Source organism: Cervus elaphus, chromosome 12 (genome assembly GCF_910594005.1).
Source record: "Cervus elaphus chromosome 12, mCerEla1.1, whole genome shotgun sequence".
In the NCBI taxonomy this organism is placed as follows: domain Eukaryota; kingdom Metazoa; phylum Chordata; class Mammalia; order Artiodactyla; family Cervidae; genus Cervus; species Cervus elaphus.
Window position 1 is genome coordinate 47,479,411 of NC_057826.1, and position 21,763 is coordinate 47,501,173.

At 35.2% G+C, this 21,763-nt stretch overlaps 1 protein-coding gene across 5 annotated transcripts in view; it reads right to left on the bottom strand.

Moving 5' to 3' along the window:
* The window catches only part of ZNF280D (zinc finger protein 280D), a 127,646-nt gene that overhangs the window by 79,714 nt on the left and 26,169 nt on the right, over nucleotides 1–21,763 (bottom strand). For 4 of the 5 annotated variants that reach the window (XM_043918919.1, XM_043918920.1, XM_043918922.1 and 1 more), the window contains 4 exons: nucleotides 15,852–15,998; nucleotides 13,362–13,427; nucleotides 13,122–13,261; nucleotides 3,566–3,683 (listed from right to left, as the gene is read on the bottom strand). In XM_043918919.1, coding sequence (XP_043774854.1) covers nucleotides 3,566–3,683; nucleotides 13,122–13,261; nucleotides 13,362–13,427; nucleotides 15,852–15,987 — 460 coding nt within the window. In that variant the 5' untranslated portion in view covers nucleotides 15,988–15,998. Of the gene's footprint in view, nucleotides 1–3,565; nucleotides 3,684–13,121; nucleotides 13,262–13,361; nucleotides 13,428–15,851; nucleotides 15,999–21,763 lie in introns of those variants that run through there. The other variant, XM_043918921.1, reaches the window with a different exon arrangement.

Consider the following 21,763-nt stretch of genomic DNA (forward strand, 5'->3'; position numbering starts at 1 on the left):
TTCCCAGGGATCGAACCTGTGCCTCTTATGTCTCCTTCATTGGCAGGCAGGTTCTTTACCACTAGTGCTACTTGGAATTCCCAAAACCTGAATGGCCTAGCTGTTTTCCCTACTTTCTTCCATTTAAGCCTGAATTTTGCAATAAGAAGCTCATGACCAAAGTCACAGTCAGCTCCAAGTCTTGTTTTTGCTGACTGTATACAGCTTCTCTATCTTTGGCTGCAAAGAACATGATCAATCTGATTTCAGTACCGACTATCTGGTGATGTCCACATGTCGAGTCATCTCTTGGGTTGCTGGAAAAGTTGTTTGCTGTGACCAGTATGTTCTCTTGACACTCTTAGCCTTCGCCCTGCTTCATTTTGTACTCTCAGGCCAAACTTGCCTGTCACTCCAGGTGTCTCTTGACTTCCTATTTTTGCATTCCAATCCTCTATGATGAAAAGGACATCTTTTTTTAGAGTTAGTTCTAGAAGTGGGTCTTCATAGAACTGGTCAACTTCAGCTTCGCTGGCATCAGTGACTGGGGCATAGGCTTGGATTACTGTGATGCTGAATGGCTTGCCTTAGATACGAACCAAGATCATTCTGCTGTTTTGAAGACTGCACCCACACGCTACATTTCAGACTCTTTTGTTGACTATGAGGGCTACTCCATTTCTTCTAAGGGATTCTTGCCCGCAGAAGTAGTTATAATGGTCATCTGAATTAAATTTGCCCGTTCCTGTCCATTTTAGTTCACTGATTCCTAATATGTCAATGTTCACTCTTGCCATGTCCTGCGTGAACACATTTAATTTACCTTGAAACAATGGAGACAGGGACAGACTTTATTTTCTTGGGCTCCAAAATCACTGCAGATGGTGACTACAGTCATGAAATTAATAGACGCTTGCTCCTTGGAAGAAAAGCTATGACAAACCTGGACAGCATATGAAAAAGCAGAGACAATAGTTTGCCGACTAAGGTCCGTCTAGTCAAAACCATGGTTTTTCCAGTAGTCCTGTATGGATGGGAGAGTTGGACCATAAAAAAAGCTGAGCGCCAAAGAATTGATTCTTTTAAACTGTGGTGTTGGAAAAGACTCTTGAGAGTCTCTTGGACATTAAGGAGATCCAACCAGTCCATCCTAAAGGAAATCAGTCCTGAATATTCATTGGAAGGGCTGACGCTGAAGCTGAAGCTTCAATATTTTGGCCACCTGATGGGAAGAACTGATTCAGTGGAAAAGACCCTGATGCTGGGAAAGAATGAAGGCAGGAAGAGAAGGGGGACGACAGAGGATGAGATAGTTGGATGGCATCATAGACTCAATGGACATGAGTTTGATCAAGCTCTAAGAAATGTTGCAGTCCATACAGCCACAAAGAATCAGAGACGACTGAGTGACTGAACTTAACTGACTGAACTTACCTTGATTCACAGATCTCACATTTCAGGTTCCTATGCAATATTGTCCTTTACAGCATCAGACTTCACTGTCACCACCAGATATAACCACAACTGAGCCTCGTTTCTGCTTTGGCCCAGCCACTTCATTTTTTCTGGAGTTATAAGTAATTACCCTCTACTTTTACCCAGTAGCATATTGGACACTTTTATCATAGTATAAAATAAAGGTAACTCTGCTTCAACAGGGAAACTTCATCACTCCTTTAATGGGCATTTAGTGAGCACTGACTATAGAAGAATTTAGTGCAGCCACTTTATAATGGCACTCTATAATCATATTTTATATCTAAATCATTTATTGAATATAAACATACTAACCTAATTGAGAAATTATTAACTATAATCATATACTCTTCCATACTAGTGGCTACAGAACCTAATAAATATTTCTTTTTACAGAGTATTTAGAGTATCAGAAATCTTCCTTAACTTAAAGAAATTACTTTAAGAATTTTCACAAAAACAGAACTATAGATCAATGAAACAGGATAGAAAGTCGAGAAATAAACCCACGCACCTATTGTTAATTAATATACAACAAAGGAAGCAAGCATAGACAATGGAGGAAAGACAGTTTCTTCAGTAAGTAATGCTGGGAAAACTGGACAGCTATATGTAAAACAATGAAATTAGAACATTCTCTAACACCACATGCAAAAATAAACTCAAAATGGATCAAAGACCTAAATGAAAGGCCAGACAGTATACAACTCAGAGGAAAACATAGGCAGAACACTCTTTGACGTAATTCACAGCAATGTTTTTTTTTGATCCACCTCCTTTGGTAATGAAAAGAAACAAACAAAACACAGTGGGACCTTATGACTTAAAAGCTTCTGTCCAGCAAAGGAAACCATAAACAACATTAAAAGGTAACCAACAGAATGGGAGAAAATATTTGTAAACAAACCAACAAAGAAGGGATTTATCAACATCACAAATTATCAGAGAAGTGCAAATCAAAACTACAAAGAGGTATCACCTCACACCAATCAGAAAGGCCATCATCAAAAAGTCTACAAACAATAAATGCTAGAGAAGGTGTGAAGACAACCCTCCTGCACTGTTGGTGGGAATGTAAATTGGTACAACCATTATGGAGAACAGCATGGAGGTTCCTTAAAAAACTAAAAACGGAGCTACCATAAGATCCAGTAACCCCACTCCTGGGCATATTACTGGAGAAAACCATACTTCAAATAGATATATGCACCCGAATGTTCACTGCAGCACTATTTACTATAATCAAGACATCGAAGCAACCTAAGTGTCCATCTACAGAGGAATGGATAAAGAAGATGTGGTACATATACACAATTGAATAGTAGCCATAAAAAGAACAAAAAATTGAATAGTAGCCATAAAAAGAACAAAAAATGCCATTTACAGCAACATGAATGGACCTAGAAATTATCATGTTAAGTGAAGTAAGTCAGCCAAAGACAAATATAAAATATCACTCATATGTGGAATATAATTTTTAAAAGATACAAATAAATTTATTCACAAAACAGAAACAGACTTACAGATACTGAAAACAAAATAATGGCTACCAAAAGGGAATGTGGGGACAGAGAAATAAACCAGGAGCTTGGGATGAACACATATACACTATTATATATACAACAGATAACCAACAAGGACCTACTGTACAGCACAGAGAAATTTACTCAATATTGTGTGATAACCTATATTGAATCTAAAAAAGAACGACAATATATAACGTATAACTGAATCAAGTTGTTATACACCTGAAACTAACATAACACTGTAAATCAACTATACTCCAATAAAACAAAGTAAAAATAAAGTAACAGCAAAAACAAATAAATAAAATAAAAACTTTTTTTAGCCCATGTTTAATGCCAAGTGAGAATAAGGTCAAAGTTGCTTAGCATACTTAATTAACAGGAAGAAATGTAACATTCTATTACTAAATAAGATTTCATTTAAAACCACCAAAATGGCATTCAAGAACTATTAGTGCCATTATACCTTACAATATGTGAACAACTTAACATGAAGGCACGGACCTCAAAACAGAAAGTCAATTTCATATGCACATTCACCAAGTTTTCTTTTTCTAATTTTTTGAAAAAGTGCTGAAACCAACCTGTTATAGAAACTGCTGGTCCTCCTTGGTAATGTGGTAATCCTGAATCTTGGGTCAAGTCAAACAGTAACTCTGAAGAATTATTAGAAACAACTCGTGATGAGTTCATTACATAACCCTGTTAAAATATTTCAAAGGAAGAACATTACATGTAGTCAAACAAAGTTATAATTATTTTGCTTCACAAACTTTTGTAAAGGGAAATGTAATTGTATACCAATATTATAAGGATAACCTTTAATGATTCCATTACTAATTAGTTAAAAAATACAAGGCAATTATTACTACTATGCTGAAATTAATATCTACTAAAACTGAAAGCAAGTTATTACTGTGCTGCTGCTGCTGCTAAGTCACTTCAGTCGTGTCCGACTCTGTGCGACCCCATAGACAGCAGCCCACCAGGCTCCTCCGTCCCTGGGATTCTTCAGGCAAGAACACTGGAGTGGGTTGCCATTTCCTTCTCCAATGCAGGAAAGTAAAAAGTGAAAGTGAAGTTGCTCAGTCGTGTCCGACTCTTAGCAACCCCCATGGACTGCAGCCTACCAGTCTCCTCCATCCATGGGATTTTCTAGGCAAGAGTACTGAAGTGGGGCGCCATTGCTTTCTCCGAAGTTATTACTGAGGGTTGGCTTATCCCTGACTAGCCAGTTAAAATTAGGGAAAAATTCCAGCCTGATTTTTTTCAAGGTCAAAGAAACCTACAAATCCATTTTAAATCAGTAAGACTCATATACTTCAGAGAGTCACTAAAAATGCATAATTCCTATCAAAGAGCAAATAACAGAAGTTATCAAAATCTTTGGGTAAAAGCAAGGAAAAAATAAGTAAACATACTGACATAAGTACAATTTTAAAAGCTTCTATTCCTCTATAAACCCCACAGATAAAATATCAGGGCAAACAAACTGGGAACTACTCTGCAGTATGGTGCATCAAGGTTAGGGATGAACATATCACATGGTACGAGTTTTGGAATCACTTTTATTGGCAAAATTTATAAGCCAAGTCTCAAGAAGAGAATCCCCCACTCTTCCCACCATACTATGCAAAGTCATGCTGGGCCAGGCAATCTCCCATCTCATAGGGCAAATATACAAACTGTCAGCAGGACGAACAAGTAAGAAAGCTAGGCACACAGGGTTTAGAATGGAAGCTGTTTATAGGAATGATCTGGGACATCTGCTCCATTTCTTGAGGCCTTAGGGCTCAAGGAAAGCTTCAGCCCTTCATCAGGGCAAAGGGTGGTCTTAGCAGGAAGATATCAAGAAAAGAAGAGTGAAAAGTATGAAAAGAATCAAAACATAGTCAAACATAAGGTAGTATAAATTTATATGTTAGCACAAACATATAGGGTATGTAATAGTATATAATACTAAATATTTAGTATAAATAATCATAAAAAATATAGTCAATTTAATTTAGGCATATATATGTACTCCAAAATAATTATATATTAAATACACTGATACACACACACACAAAATAGATCCCAATGCTATGTATATAAGATCATCACTGAAGAGCTCTCATTAGAGTGATTTTTGGACCATTCTATGGGTCATAACATACAGCAAGTAAAAGCTCTAAGATTAACAAGACTTAAAGGTTAAAACAGAAAAAAATCACTTTAAGAGAAAAATAGGCAAAGGACATAAACTGAGGCACTTCAAAAACAAAAAACAATGACCAATACACACAAAAACTATTTTTTTCAACTTAGTCAAAGAAATGCAAATAAAGACAATGGCAGTTAAACAGTACAAAATAACTGCCACTTCACTAAAAAGTATCAAGCTCATAATAGACAAAGAATAAGCAATTGTAGAAAAATATGAGGAGACTAACAAGAAATAACAAACTGTAAGGTGTGATCCTAAATAGAATCCTGGGAATTAAAAAAAGACATTAATGAAAAAACTGGTAAAATTGAATAAGATCTGCAATTTAGTTATGTTAAGTAAGATGACATGAGTAGAGGAAACTAGGTTAGGGGTATATAGTATTACTTTCCCTGTAAGTCTAAAATTAGTTTGAATTAAAATTTATGAATTAACAAATAATGAAAACACATACTACTGACAAAATAGAGGCTATATTTAGGTATAACTTTTCTGCATGAAAATTTTGGCAGTAGCTATCAAAGGCTTTATAGAAGTTCACATCCTTTTGTTCAACTATTCTACTTTAAAAACTTATGGTATGGAAATGAAAATGTTTATTAGATAATTATAGTATTTTTAACAGTAAAAATTAAAAATCTTTATGTCCAACAATGAAAGAATGGCTAAATAAATTAAATGACAGACTATCATACAACCACTAATATAAAAAAAATAGCCAATGACACATTGGCCATTTTTTGAAAAACAGCCAATGACACATTCTTAGTAGAATGTTCAGGGATAAAAGAGAAATACATATCTGGGTATACAGTATGGTTCTGATTGATAGAACCTATACTGTTTGCAGGTGTGGGAAAAAAAAGTACAGTATCACTTGTCTCTCTAAATTTTTCCACCAAAATACACAGTATTTCAAAATAGAAACAGAAAGGTTTTGTTTGTTCTGTACTTATAAATTAAGGTATAAATAGGTTTTAAGAATTATGGTTTACTACTGACTTTTCTATTGAAATGGGTTTGTCCATAAAAAGTTACAGAAACAAAAATATGGGTGAAAGGAGTTAAAATATACAAGCTTCCAGTTATAAAATAAATAAATCATGAAAATGTGATGTTCAGCATGGTGACTGTGTTAATAACACTGTACTGCATATATAAACGTTACTAAGAGAGATCTTAGAATTTCTCATCACAAGAAAAAAATTCTGTAATTGACATAGGGTGACAGAGGAGAACAAGACTTAATGGGGTGGTCATTTCACAATATATACAGATTTTAAACCACTGTTTTGTACACTTGAAACTAACAGCACATTGTACATCTGAAACTAATAGAATGTTGTACATCAACTACACCTCAGTAAAAATTTTTCTTAGTTTTGAAAAGAAGACATAAGCCTTCCTCACCACACCTTCACAAACAGCCAATCTGTCACTAAATAAATTATTACTGTTTTAAAAAAAAAAATGCTATGGAAACAAGTACTGAAGTAACCTAAACAACTCCTAGAATTTAAGGCCTAAAAGGCAGAGATACCTGCATTTGAACCTTAATGTGTAATACCAAAAAAAAAAAAAAATCTGTGATGCCACATTACTTAATTGCAACCAAGCATGATCTTGCTTCATGATAAATATTTTCTTCAAATATTTACACTTAAAAAATGTAAAACATTCACTTACATTTTCTAAAACAGTTAACAGAAGTAAAAAGTTAATACTGTTAAATGCTTTTTTTTAGGGAACAACTCACAATTTCACAGAGCAGGTACATATTATTCAACAATAACAGATTAAAATAATTATCTAACATAGAACTTGTAATGTCTTCTAAATAGTTCAGAAAGATCAACACAACTGGGCTCCAGAAGATCCACACATTTATTTAGCTACAAAACCTTGGGCAAGTCATTTCTGAACTTGAAGTTATTCACCTTTCACACTTAAAAACAGCCACAAGCGTGCATGCTAGGTCACTTCAGTGGTGCGTGACTCTCTGCAACCCTATGGACTGTAGCCTGCCAGGATCCTCCATCCAAGGCATTCTCCAGGCAAGGATACTGGAGTGGGTTGTCACGCCCTCCTCCAGGGGATCCTTCTATTCCAGGGATCGAACCCTCCTCTCAAGTCTCCTTCATTGGCAGGTGGGTTCTTTACCACTAGCACCGCCTGGAAGTCACAGTCATATTTTAAATAAACCTGCACTTCAAGTCATATTGTATTATTAAAACAAGTAGTTGTCACACAGTACTAATAAAAACCTAATATTATATCCCATTTTATAAACATGTAAACTAATAAAAGGAGCAGTGACCCCACAAGAGACTGACCCAGATTTGCCCATTAGTGTCCAGGAGCAGTGCAGGCATGAAGGAGGTTGCCATTATCTTTATTACCTCCACTGTAGTTTGGCCTCAGGTCAATTAACAGGGAGGTAACACAACCTCGCCCTTCAACAGAAAACTGGATTAAAGATTTACTGAGCATGGCCCCACCCATAAGAACAAAACCCAGTTTCCCCCTCAGTCAGTCTCTCCCATCAGAAAGCTTCAATAAGCCTCTTATTCTTCTCCATTAGGGGGAAAACAGACTGAAAACCACAATCAACAAAAACTAAACAATCTGACCACATGGACCACAGCCTTGTCTAACTCAGTGAAACTACGAGTCATGCCCTGTAGCACAACCCAAGACGGATGGGTCATGGTGGAGAGTTCTGATAAAACATGGCCCAAGGGAGAAGGGAATGGCAAATCACTTCAGTATTCTTTCTTGAGAACCCCATGAACAGTATGAAAAGTCAAAAAGATAGGACACTGAAAGATGAACTCCCCAGGTCGGTAGGTCCCCAGTATGCTACTGGAGATCAGTGGAGAAATAACTCCAGAAAGAATGAAGGGATGGAGCCAAAGCAAAAACAACACCCAGTTGTGGATGTGACTGGAGATAGAAGCAAGGTCCGATGCTGTAAAGAGCAATATTGCACAGGAACCTGGAATGTTAGGTCCATGAATCAAGGCAAATTGGAAGTGGTCAAACAGGAGATGGCAAGAGTAAATGTTGACATTCTAGGAATCAGTGAACTAAGATGGACTGGAATGGGTGAATTTAACTCAGATGACCATTGTATCTACTACTGTGGGCAGGAATCCCTTAGAAGAAATGCTTATTTAATTTATGTGCAGAGTACATCATGAGAAACACTGGGCTGGATGAAAAACAAGCTGAAATCAAGATTGCCAAGAGAAATATCAATAACCTCAGATATGCAGATGACACCACCCTTATGGCAGAAAGTGAAGAACTAAATAGCCTCTTGATGAAAGTGAAAGAAGAGAGTGAAAAAGTTCGCTTAAAACTCAACATTCAGAAAACTAAGATAATGGCATCCGGTCCCATCACTTCATGGCAAATAGATGGGGAAACAATGGAAACAGTGACAGACTTTATTTTGGAGGGCTCCAAAATCACTGCAGATGGTGACTGCAGCCATGAAATTAAAAGATGCTTACTCCTTGGAAGAAAAGTTATGACCAACTTAAATAGTGTATTAAAAAGCAGAGACCTTGCCAACAAAGGTCCATCTAGTCAAAGCTATGGTTTTTAGTAGTCATGTATGGATGTGAGACTTGGACTATAAAGAAAGCTGAGCCCCGAAGAATTGATGCTTTTGAACTATAGTGTTGGAGAAGACTCTTGAGTGTCCCTTGGACAGCAAGGAGATCCAACTACCCCATCCTAAGGAAATCAGTCCTGAATATTCACTGGAAGGACTGATGCTGAAGCTGAAACTCCAATACGTTGGCCATCTGATGCAAAGAACTGACTCATGTGCAAAGACCCCAATGCTGGGAAAGATTGAGGGTGGGAGAAGAAGGGGATGACAGAGGATGAGATGGTTGGATGGCATCACCGACTCAATGAACACAAGTCTGAATAAACTTCGTGAGTTGGTGATGGACAGGAAGGCCTGGGTGCTGCAGTCCATGGGGTTACAAAGAGTCCATGAGTGACTGAACTGAACTGAAACTAATGTTAGGTGTGGTTACACAAGGCTCCCAATTCAGTCCTACTTATTATTGATGGAGCTGCAATTAGAACTTGGGTCTGTTTATATACAAAGCCTATGCCCTTAAGCTATGTCACACTGACTTAAAATACAATATAACCTCACTACCTGAGATTTGAAAGAGATACTGAAATATAAAGATATTACATGAAAAAGTAAAAATACACATATACAGAAAACATGACATAAAATGAAAAATTGCAAAATATTTAAAGCAGTGACTTCTAAAATTCAGAGTAAGTTCCCTTACATAGGATTCTCAATTCATTCCAGAGTATATAGTATCTCTGTCATTTCTAACTGTGCATGTAAGAATCACATAAAGCACTTTTTAAAATGTATTTATTTCTAAGACATATCCACCCAGACCAACCGACAAATTTTTTTTAAAAAATTCCCCAAGATTGGGAACCATGAATTGAGGTGTTTTGATTTAAAAACTATGCCTACAGGAGCTAGAAAAAGCTCTAGTTTCTAACTTTAAAACCAAAGATACCACCCCTCACTGTTATTTTTTTTTCTCCCTGAGTCCAATGTTGTGAAGATTTTTATATATCAAACTAAATAATAAAGTTTCTTTTTCTTGTTTTCTATCCCTCAAACAACAAACAGCTTATAATAAGCATGTGAAACTTACCAAGTTAATTTGATTCTACTAATAACAAAGAATCTTTACATTTTAGGTAGCTTGCCACGTTAGAATCCAAGATTGAGAGTCAGTGGTCTGGGTAAAATTATCTCTCATTTTAGAAATGAAGAAAATGAGGCTGAGAGAGGTTTTCACAATGCTTTAGTTTTAAATAAGGCAGAACCATCATTCAAGTCTCTTGTTTCAATCTAAGTTTTCTAGACAACTAGTCCTGGGCTCATATCAGTATTATTATTTCAGAATGCTAAAACCACAGAAAAGATTTGGAGGCAGGGAGGGGAAGGTGTTTGCCCAAAGATACTCTTACTTTTTATAATATATGACCTCTTCAAAACATAATTGGGAGCTGACTTTGTTTAGGTATAGATTTTCCTTTCCATGAAAATAAAATTAAATTTAATAGGTCCTCTATGAAAGAAACATCTCAAAATATAATTTTTTTGTGGTAACAAATATGTGTAATTTACCTAATAGTAATATGATATGAAATACAGGAAAAATGGATTATTCATACCAAAAATATTTAGATTCAATTCTGTTTTTGAACTTGAATATTTGTAATAAAATCTATAGGTGTTTCAGCAGTTGTTTCACTTATTGTAAAAGGAACAAATATTTTAGGGTAAATTTACTAATTCTATAAGGCCAATGTCAAAGAGCTTATGATAGCATGAAAAAAACCAATGAGTTAATTCAAGTCCAGTAGCAAAGAATCTTCAAATTTTGGGTAACTTTTTGTTTAAGGACTCTTAAGTCCTTGATTTCAGAACCCCTTCAAATATTTAAAATCAAAAGAGTTTTTATTTAGGTAGGTTATATCTACTGATAATTACCATATTACATATTAAAATAGAAATTTTCAAAATACTTGTTTATTAATTTCATTTTAAATAACAATAATAAACCCATTACAAATTAACACGAATAACATTTTTTTTAAAAAATGGCTATCTAGCAAACACAAAAAAAATCAGAGAAAACAGTGGCACTGTTTTACATCTCTGCAAATATCTTTAATGTCTAGATTAATAAAAAAACAGCTATACTCTCATAACTTGCTTCTGCTTTCATTCTGTTAAAATGTTTTGAAGAATCAAGATACTCTGGTTTCATAAATATTAACAGCTAAAAAAGGGAGTATTTTAATAGCAAATCACAATAAATGTGTATGTATTTCTTTGATACAAGATTCAACAGTTGGTATTTTCTTAAATGTTTGCTGCAAAGTGGAATCTGACTCCCTATCACTGAGCTTTTTGAACTGTTAAATTAAAATGTATTATCTTGCACTTTGAATGAATCTTATTCATGCATGATTTTATTATATCATCATTATTTAGAAAATACTGATTTCTTTGAATTACACAATCTTCCAGATGTTGACAGAGTTCATTACACAATATAAAAAAATCATATTTATTAATACTACCAACTATAAGAAAAGATTTTATGTACTGGGAAGCTGTTAAGATCATGATGACTGATACAAGTTGTTCACAATTCTAATTTTTACTTGATAGCTCAAATTTCATCAGTGGCAAGAAATACTATCAGTTGTTCTCCTTTAAGTGACAAGTGCACTTTATCCAATTTTGAGGAAGTGTCTACCAAACAACAAAAAGCGAAGAACTCACTGTGTGTGGCAGACAGACTCTTAAAAGTAGCCTCCATGATCCCCACTCCCTGGAATTCATGTCCTGTGTGATTCCCTCTCTTTGAATGAAGGCAAGTCATGTGACATGCTTCTGACAGAGTACAGCAAAAGTGACAGGATACATATGATTTTTCTATGTGACTACATTAAATAAGGCTATAACGGCCTCCTGCTAAGCATTTTCTCTCCCTTGTGGGCTCTGAAGAAGTAAGAGCCATGTTGGGAAAACTCAACCTGGCAAGGAGCCAACCACAAGCCAGTAAAATACTGAGACCCTCAATATGACAATTCGGTTCCTTAAAGAACCGAATGCTACCAATAACCATGAGAACTTGAAAGCAGACACTTCCTTAGTTGAGCTTCACATCTTGAATGAAGCCTTGAGGAACTCTGAAGCAGAAGATCCAGCTAAGACATGACATGACTCCTAACTCACAAAATTTGTGACATAATAGAAGTATGTGGTTTTAAACCACTAAGTTAATAGTAATATACACCATGGTTTCAGTCATCCTTTCAAGTAAAAATGGTCTTCTGGGTAATTTAGCTCAACATTAAACCACACTAGTACTTTTTCCCAAGCTAATCATCATACCTCAGACACAGAAGTATATTATGAATACTACCCATTTCATACGTGAAACATTTTAAAACACACATATTCAAGGGTAGAGAGTTCATAAAATTAATGGCATTTTAATATTTCACCAAGGTAGCTGAGTATGACTGAAATAATTTTTATTGTGAGTACATGGTGGTGACTGGTACAAAAAATACTATTCATACTAACACACCAGCAGTACAAGTGTCAACACAGTGACAAAAGCCAATAGTGCCTTTGTGTTATTTTGACAATACTGCTGATCCAAAGCCCATGAAACAGTCTCAGGGGTACCCCAGGGGACTGAAGACTACACTGAAAATTTTTACACTAAGGCAATGGATTGAAATCCCAGATCTATCATTTGCCAACTGTGCCACCTTGAGTGAATTATTTAAACTATGTGAGCCTCAGTTTCCTCAACTATAAAACAAAAATAAATAATACTGCCTACTTCATAGGAACATTTAAGAATTTAAAGAGATTAATTCATGATAGCACAAAACCTTACACACATTAACAACTCAATATTAACTATTACTTTCTATAAGAGTTAAACTAAACTATGAAGGTACGTTTTCAGAATAAAAGGCTATAATAGCCTCTCAGCAATTTTCCCAGTTAAGAACTAAGAACATTTAGCCCAGTTTACAATCTGAAATAGTTTGCCATTATTACTAAATATACTTTTATTCATGTTTTAATAGCACAGTTTTCAATACTGTAGCCTATTTAAGTATATTATCAGATTTAAAAACAGGCTGGGTAGTTTGTCCCTACAATTATTATTTGGGTATTGGTTAAACTATCATAAAGATGGTGACATTTTCTGATGCTGATTATCATTCCACTGAATGATTACCCATGGCAATACAGAATTTTCACTATGCATTGTTGACACAGATAAATAATACCCAACATATCCCTGAGCTGACTGTGTAGTTTCAGAAACACTTACAGGTTTAGACAAAGGCTGAACAATAACAGAACTATCTGAAGATCTAGATTCAGGATGAAAATTTACTGGCGAGGCAGCCACTGGATTTGATGTTGGGTTCGTGTAATGTTGACTTGTAGGCTTGAATGCAGGAGTAATACCTGTATTTTAAAATTACACAACACATTGAATATATTTCTAAAGAATCAATGATGTCAAAACACTTCACTTTAAAATAAAAATAGTAAAATACTACTGTACCTCGGCAGAGTGCACCATTCTTTATTCCCCTCGAATATGAGCTGGGGTTTACTCTATTCAAAATATCTATAAAAGATTACATTATTTAAAACTCATTGTTTGAATGATATATATATATAGAAATAGAAATCATACACTGAAAACAACTGAAAAGATTTCTGGAAGGAGTATACAGGTTAACACTGCTTTATGAATATAGTTAATTTTAAACATACATATCTTTATTTACTAAAAATAGTATCTTAATTCTTATAGAATAATAATAATATTTCTAACTGTAATTCAAAATCCAAAACCCAGAAGTTAAAGATTGATAAATATGATTATCCATAAGTCAAACCTTCTGCATGGCAAAGAAATAGTTAACATAATTGACAAAAATATTCCAAAAATATACTCATATACAACTAAAATTGAAGTATATATCTTGCTTTGAGATATGAAAGGGCTGTACATACATGCACTCAAGTTTCTATTTACTGAAAATCAAATCCTGTCCAACATCCATATCCAATTCACACCCTTATAAGCCCTGAAGTATCATTTTAAGGGACCTCATTGGATTATCTCCACCATTACTCAAGTCCTGAAAGGGAAACTATAAGAGAATGCAGACTAAAGTGAACATACAGTTTACCAGAATATCTTAAAACTTAACGAGCTTCATATTTATCACTACACCAGAAGTCAGTCAGGGCCTAATATGACTTTCAGGATCAGTTTCAAGTTTCTAATTGCATGCATGCATGTAAACTCAATAATTTACAGGTTTTCTATAATCAAACTAAAATTCAGAAGAGTAAGGATTTGCCTAAAATTATTGGGTTAGAAAAAGGTAAAAGGACCAACACCAGACCTCATAAAACAATTTCCTCATTTCCCCTCATAACAGAAAGGAACAAGAGTCCATAAATTAATTCTATAGTGTAAAGGGCCACATAAAAGTAGGACTGTTTTCTGAAAATGGCAATGCAGTGCTCTATACCTAAGTATTAGAGATGTCTTAAAGGAGAACAATCTGCTCAAACAACTTGACACCACTTTCATGCATAAATTCAAGATTAAGTATTTATTCAAACCTTCAAAGGACTATTGCTAAAGTACGTTTTGGTGTTTGTATTCTACAATAAAAAAGTTTTTACCTTCCTTTCTGGCAACATATATAAACATTTAGCTCATACTCCATATGTTAAAATATTTTATGGCTTATACAAAAGAAACAACATAATCATTTAAATTCTGCATCTTAAGAGTACAGAAAAGAAATTCTACTGGGGTCAGTCTCCTTCTGACAATTATTTTAAAATTAACATACATTTTTCTATTAGAATACTGTTAAGAGTCATCTAAAAATCAGTATAAATTCAATTTGAATCTTAATTGTCTTGTTTTCAGTAAGATAACTTGAGTAATGATTTTGCAATATGGTAATATTCCCATATAAAATAATCATAGCGACTAGAAACAGTAATTAAGAGAATATATAATTATGTTCCACTATCAGCAACAAGCATGCCACCACACCTAGTTCAATTTATAATCAAAGTAGCACTTCATTCAGAACCTCTTTGAGTGACTGCCAATCTTCAACAAAAAATGCTATTCAGAATTCCATCAGTTAAGCTATTCTCCCTCTGATAAAACTGAAAAAAAAAGTTCCATTCCAAGCTTAGAGGCAACAGAAGAAAGAATCAGGCTTTCAGAAAATTTAAAAGCAGTCTCTTTGTTATACTTTTAAGCACTGATTTTGGCAAAAAAAAACAAAACAAAACAAAACACTAGTATGCTGGTTATGAGCTTTGGTAAATTCTCCTGACTGAAGCAAACAAAAAACATGTAAATGCAATGGGAAGGGATCTATTTTCTCTTTCTCCCCTGAAATGTATACATTATTTCTCTGTACTTCCATACATTTTTGAGTGGATGTTTTAACAAGAGCCATTTGTCTTTAACATTATAACAATGTCAAATCCAATTACTCTTAACTGAAATCATTCACTGCCTATACATTTTGTAGCTACTATAAATGTCACTGCAATGAGGCAGCTGCTTGCATGTGAGAACCCCTATCTAAGACTAACCCAAACATATTTAGTGTATTCTAACATTTTAAGCAAAGTATTCTAAACTCTTCTGTTTCTGGGTTTTAAGTGAGGGAAAAAAAAAAGAAAATGAACAAAAAGATAAACAGGTTACTTGGCTCCACTAAAAATCATGATTTCTATTATGAAAAGACTTCCGATGTCACCAGCTTATCTTAGTGCACTTATTTTTCTCACATCTGATAATTTAACTTCTTAGCTCCTTCCTCAAGTTCCCAATTTTAAAACTCTAATTCTGAAATTCTTACTAATGTCCCACCCAATCTTTCATCCTTAACTCCTTACCAAGGAACAAGGACTTAATTAAATGCATATAAGAGAGTTCACAAGTTTTTCTATTAGAAATGGTATCTTACAAAACTGGGGTTTACTGAAAGTAAATGCTCACTTGAAATTGCTGGTTTTGAACTTGATATCTCTCCAACAAAGATTGGTTCATCATCATCATCATCATCAACCTCTTTTACTTTCTTCTGCCATGGTTCCAACTCTTCTTCTTCACATTCCATAAAGAGCTCTGCCATTTTTGAATTATCTAATTTTCAAAAGGAGAGAAGCAAACCTTATTTTCAAAAAGAAAAATATATACATTTTTGTAATACATAGTAGGAGATTTAAGATCTACTTTAATAATCCTAACAGCAATTTCTGAGTTGATACTCACAGTACATGGCAGCAACAGTGAGAAATTCAGAGTTCACTCTCTAAGATTTAAACTAGTAAAATTTAGATAAAGAGATGATTAACAGATAATGGTTGATAGTAGTTATTTACAGTGGACAGAACATTTGGGAGCAAAGTCAGTTTCAGTCATATACCTGGAATATGATTATATCTATGAAAAAGATTGCAGTGAACCATTATCTGGAAAAAAATGTGCTAACAAATGAAAGACAAAGTAAGAATAAGAGGCAACAGATGGGAGAGAGAACAGAAAAACTGAACCCAATTCAGGTATGCCAGGTACTCAGCAAAGAAGGGACGAGATGCTAGGCTAAAATAAAAGAACAAAGTGAGACTCCAATCAGGGAAAATTACACATTTCTTGCTAAAGAAACAGACCAAAGAACATACAGTAAAATATCACCGTCCTAGAAGTTCTGACCAAGCACAGAAGCATTTTAGTGCCTTGGTGTTCAATATACAACCAATAAGCACCAGAAATTTTAGGAAAACCCCTTGTCTGTCAGACCAAAATCAATAAAACAGAGAAAGAACCCTTACAAAAAGCAAGACAAATATTAGAGAAAATATAGTTAGCATCTTTAGAGATATGAGACAAAAAAAGGGTGTTATAAAAAGTAATGATCAAAAAAAAAAAGTAATGATCAGAAAACAAAATAGGATTTAAAATACAATAGCCAAAATTTTTTCATTCACTTAAAAAAAAAAATGTCCTCAGAACTGAGAAAAAAAATTTATACACACACACACACACACACACACATAAACAAAACAGAAAATACAAGGTTGTTAGAAAATCAATTTAAAGGTACAACACTGAAATTTACAGAAAGAGAATAGAGAGAAAGCAGGGGGTAAGTTATCAAAGAAATAATGCAAGAAAATGTCCAAGATCATAAGACAATAATCTCTGAGCTGAAAGATCCCACTAATGCTCAATACAACAATTAAGAAAAAAGTTATACCAGGACATATCATTGCCAAATTTCAGAACAAAAAAGATAAAGAGAATATCTTCAGGGGTTGGGAATTAGGGAACAGAAACAGGTAATATACAAAAGATTAAGAGTAATAAGAACAGAAACTAGAAACAATAAAACAATTCTTTTAAAATTATTACCAAAATTATATTTCAATTTAGAAAACCCAAACTTTTCATTTAAGTGTAAGAGTAAAGACCAGCAACATCACACAAAATTTAAGATCTACTTTAATAATCCTAACAGCAATTTCTGAGTTGATACTCACAGTACATGGCAGCAACAGTGAGAAATTCAGAGTTCACTCTCTAAGATTTAAACTAGTAAAATTTAGATAAAGAGATGATTAACAGATAATGGTTGATAGTAGTTATTTACAGTGGACAGAACATTTGGGAGCAAAGTCAGTTTCAGTCATATACCTGGAATATGATTATATCTATATAATTATATCAGGCACTCTTTCTCCTGAAGCTACTATAGAATCCACCAAAATAAGAGACTCAGTCAAGAAAGAGGAAGACACAGGATGTAGAAATCATGGCATTCAACACAGTACAAAGTTCCAGGACAACAGAAGCTCAGTATGCCTAACGAACAGCCAGGGTAGACTAACTACTGAGAACAGTACCCTCAGGAGGAACGTCTCTAGGAGGCCAAAGAAAAGATGATTAAAATATAAATTTTTAGATTACCTAACAGATTTTAACATATAGAAAATTGAACTGAGAGATTCTTGAGGGTGTGAGAAGATTTAGCTATAGACATTAATAAAAGTTAGCAAATTAAAAAACATGAAAAGTATTAATTGCTGGGTAAACAAACAAGTAAAAAATGTATCCCCTCACATGCTATTCTATATTTAATAGCATATTAATAGGATAGTACCATGCTCGTCAGTAAATAGTGTTTATACGGGTCATCATAATGAAAATATCAAATACAGATTTAACCAAAAACTGAGATGGTTATATTGGGAGACACTTAAGAGGGAAGGAAGGGATAGCTGTAAAAAGCAAAAACCCTCATGAAAGAATAGCACCAGAAAATGGTTAAAATTGACTCTGCAACGGACAGCACAAATATATATGCACATAAGCACTTTTTTAAGCAACTGAGGCTAAACCACATAGTATTTTTAAGTTGTTTGCTTTGTTTAAAACTATGTGTATACTTAAAGCTGAGATGAAGGAGAAAAAGGAAGAGTAAGAGTAGCAGAGGAGGGGAAAAAAGAGATACAGTATTAAAGTTCTAAACTAAAGTAACAGCAATGGAATGGGTACAAGTGATATATAAAGAGGGTATATGCACACACACACACACACACACACACACACACACACACACACACACACACACACACACACACACACACACACACACACACACACACACACACACACACACAAGGGCCAACTCATAGGAGAAGATCCTGATACTGGGAAAGGCTGAGGGCAGAAGAGGGCAACAGAGGATGAGATGGCTGGATGACATCATCGACACAAGGGACGAGTTGAGCAAATTCAGGGAGATAGTGAAGGACAGGAAAGCCTGGCGTGCTGCAGTACATGGGGTTGCAAACAGTTGAACATGACTGAGCAACTGAACAACAAAATGTCTGTCTGTCTGTCGGTATAGGACAGGCTGCTGCTGCTAAGTCACTTCAGTCGTGTCCAACTCTGCGTGACCCCATAGACAGCAGCCCACCAGGCTCCCCCATCCCTGGGATTCTCCAGGCAAGAACACTGGAGTGGGTTGCCATTTCCTTCCCCAATGCATGAAAGGGAAAAGTAAAAGTGAAGTCGCTCAGTCGTGTCTGACTCTTACAGACCCAGTGGACTGCAGCCTACCAGGCTCTTCTGTCCATGGGATTTTCCAGGCAAGAATACTGGAGTGGGGGTATAGGACAGGGGGAGACTTCAAAAGGAAAAAATCTCCAGGGTTTAAAGGTTCTGGCTTAGACAATGATATCATCATGAGTTAAAGGTGGTCACTTCTAAAGGTCATTTTTTATTATAATAAAGCAATGCCATTTCTCTTTTGACTCAAAGTTAAGACAATATTCTACCACAGTCTTAAAAGATAGTGCTAATTGAAACAGTACTTTGGAGATGTCGTATACAGGAAATACCTTATTAAAGTAGGTGCCATTCTTTTACAATTTTAAAAGAACTTTCCCTTCTATAAATGTACCTTACAAATCATTTCCTGGCCTAACATTATTTAAATGTTTAGTAGTCCACCTACCAAAAATAAATAAATAAATAAGGCCTTCTCATTTTTCCAAATGTCATGAATATCATGAAGATCCCTTTCTTTTCTAAAATATACTGTTTCACTAGTTATATAGACTTCTTCAAGTCAAATGATTAAAAATATTACTACATGTTTAAGGCAAAATGAGTTCCTTGACAGTATATTTTGCTCTACATATAAGATAAGCAATACAGACATATATAATAATCTAAAACCAGGAAAGTAGGTGAAGTCAAGCAACACCTAATTTTAAAAGATTAGGGAAATTCACTGTATACTAATATTAAAAATATCATATATTTCCAGTTGGTATATGTTGTGAGCTAAACTGTGTTTCTACAAAATTCATATTCTGAAGTCCTCACCATCAGTACCTCACAATGCATACATATTTGGAGGCAGAGTCTTTAAAGAAGTAAGTTAAAGTGAGATTATGAGAGTGGGCACTAATACATTATGATCACTGTCCATAAGAGAAGAGCAGATGAGGACACATACACATGTACAGAGGTAAGACCATTTGAAGACACAGGAAGCAGATGACCATCTATAAGCCAAGGAGAGAGGCCTGAAATAGATCCTTCCTTCAAGTCTCTCAAAAATACCTAGATCTTAGACATCTAGCCTCCAGAATTATGAGAAAATAAGTTTGTTAAGTCATCTACTCTATAATACTTTGCTATGGCAGACCTATCAAACTCATGCATAAAACAAAAGTCTCCCACCTCACTCTTTAGCATGGCACTGCCACTGTCAATATATTCAGGATATATTGTTAAGAAATAATTGTTGAAGATACATGAGAGCTTTATAATATTTTTAGAAATAATTAGTTTTTGTCTATGCATAAAAGAAACATGAGAAAGCATTCCTAAGTAATCAATGCAAAGAAATAAAGGAAAACAATAGAATGGGAAAGACTAGAGATCTCTTCAAGAAAATTAGAGATACCAAGGGAATATTTCATGCAAAGATGGAAACAATAAAAGATAGAAATGGTAAGGACCTAACAGAAACAGAAGATATTAAAAAGAGGTGGCAAGAATACACAGAAGAACTATATAAAAAAAACAGGTCTTAATGACCTAGATAACCACGATGGTGAGATCACTCAGAGCCAGACATCCTAGAGTGCGAAATCAAGTGGGCCTTAGAAAGCATCACTACGAACAAACCTAGTGGAGGTCATGGAATTACAGCTGAGCTATTTCAAATCCTAAAAGTTGATGCTGTTAAAGTGCCGCACTCAATACGTCAACAAATTTGGAAAACTCAGCAATGGCCACAGGACTGGAAAGGTCAGTTTTCATTGCCACCCCAAAGAAAGGCAATGCCAAAGAATGCTCGAACTACCTACCACACAACTTCACTCATCTCACACGCTAGCAAAGTAATGCTCAAAATTCTCCAAGCTAGGCTTCAACAGTATGTGAACCAAGAATTTCCAGATGTTCAAGCTGGATTTAGAAAAGGCAGAGGAACCAGAGATCAAATTGTCAACATCTGCTGGATCATCAAATAAGCAAGAGAATTCCAGAAAAATACCTATGTCTACTTAATTGACTACACTAAAGACTTTGACTGTGTGGATCAAACAAACTGTAGAAAATTCTTCAAGAGATGGGAATGCCAGACCACCTTACCTGCCTCCTGAGAAATCTGTATGCAGGTCAGGAAGGAACAGTTAAAACCGGACATGGAATAACAGACAGGTCCTAAATTGGGAAAGGAGTACGTCAACGCTGTATGTTGTCTCCCTTCTTATTTAACTTACATGCAGAGTACATCATGTGAAATGCCAAGCTGGATGAAGCACAGCTGGAATCAAGATTGCCAGGAGAAAAATCTGATATGTAGATGACAGATATGTAGATGACACCACCCTTATGGTAGAAAGGGAAGAACTAAGAAGCCTCTCGATGAAAGTGAAAGAGGAGAGTGAAAAACCTGACTTAAAACTCAGCATTTAAAAAAAAGATCCTGGCATCTGGTCAGGTGATCCAGTACCACCACTTCAAGGCAAACAGATTGGGCAAACGATGGACAAGGACAGACTTCATTTTCTTGGGCTCCAAAATCACTGCAGATGGTGACTGCAGCCATGAAATTAAAAGACGCTTGCTCCTTGGAAGAAGAGTTATGACCAACCTAGACAGCATGTTAAAAAGCAGAGACATTACTTTGCCAACAAAGGTCCGTCTAGTAAAAGCTATGGTTTTTCCAGTAGTTACGTATGGATGTGAGAGTTGGACCATAAAGAAAGCTGAGCACTGAAATTGTGTTGTGGTGTCGGAGAAGACTCTTCAGAGTCCCTTGGACAGTAAGGATATCAAACCAGTCCATCCTAAAGGAAATCAGTCCTGAATATTCACTGGAAGGA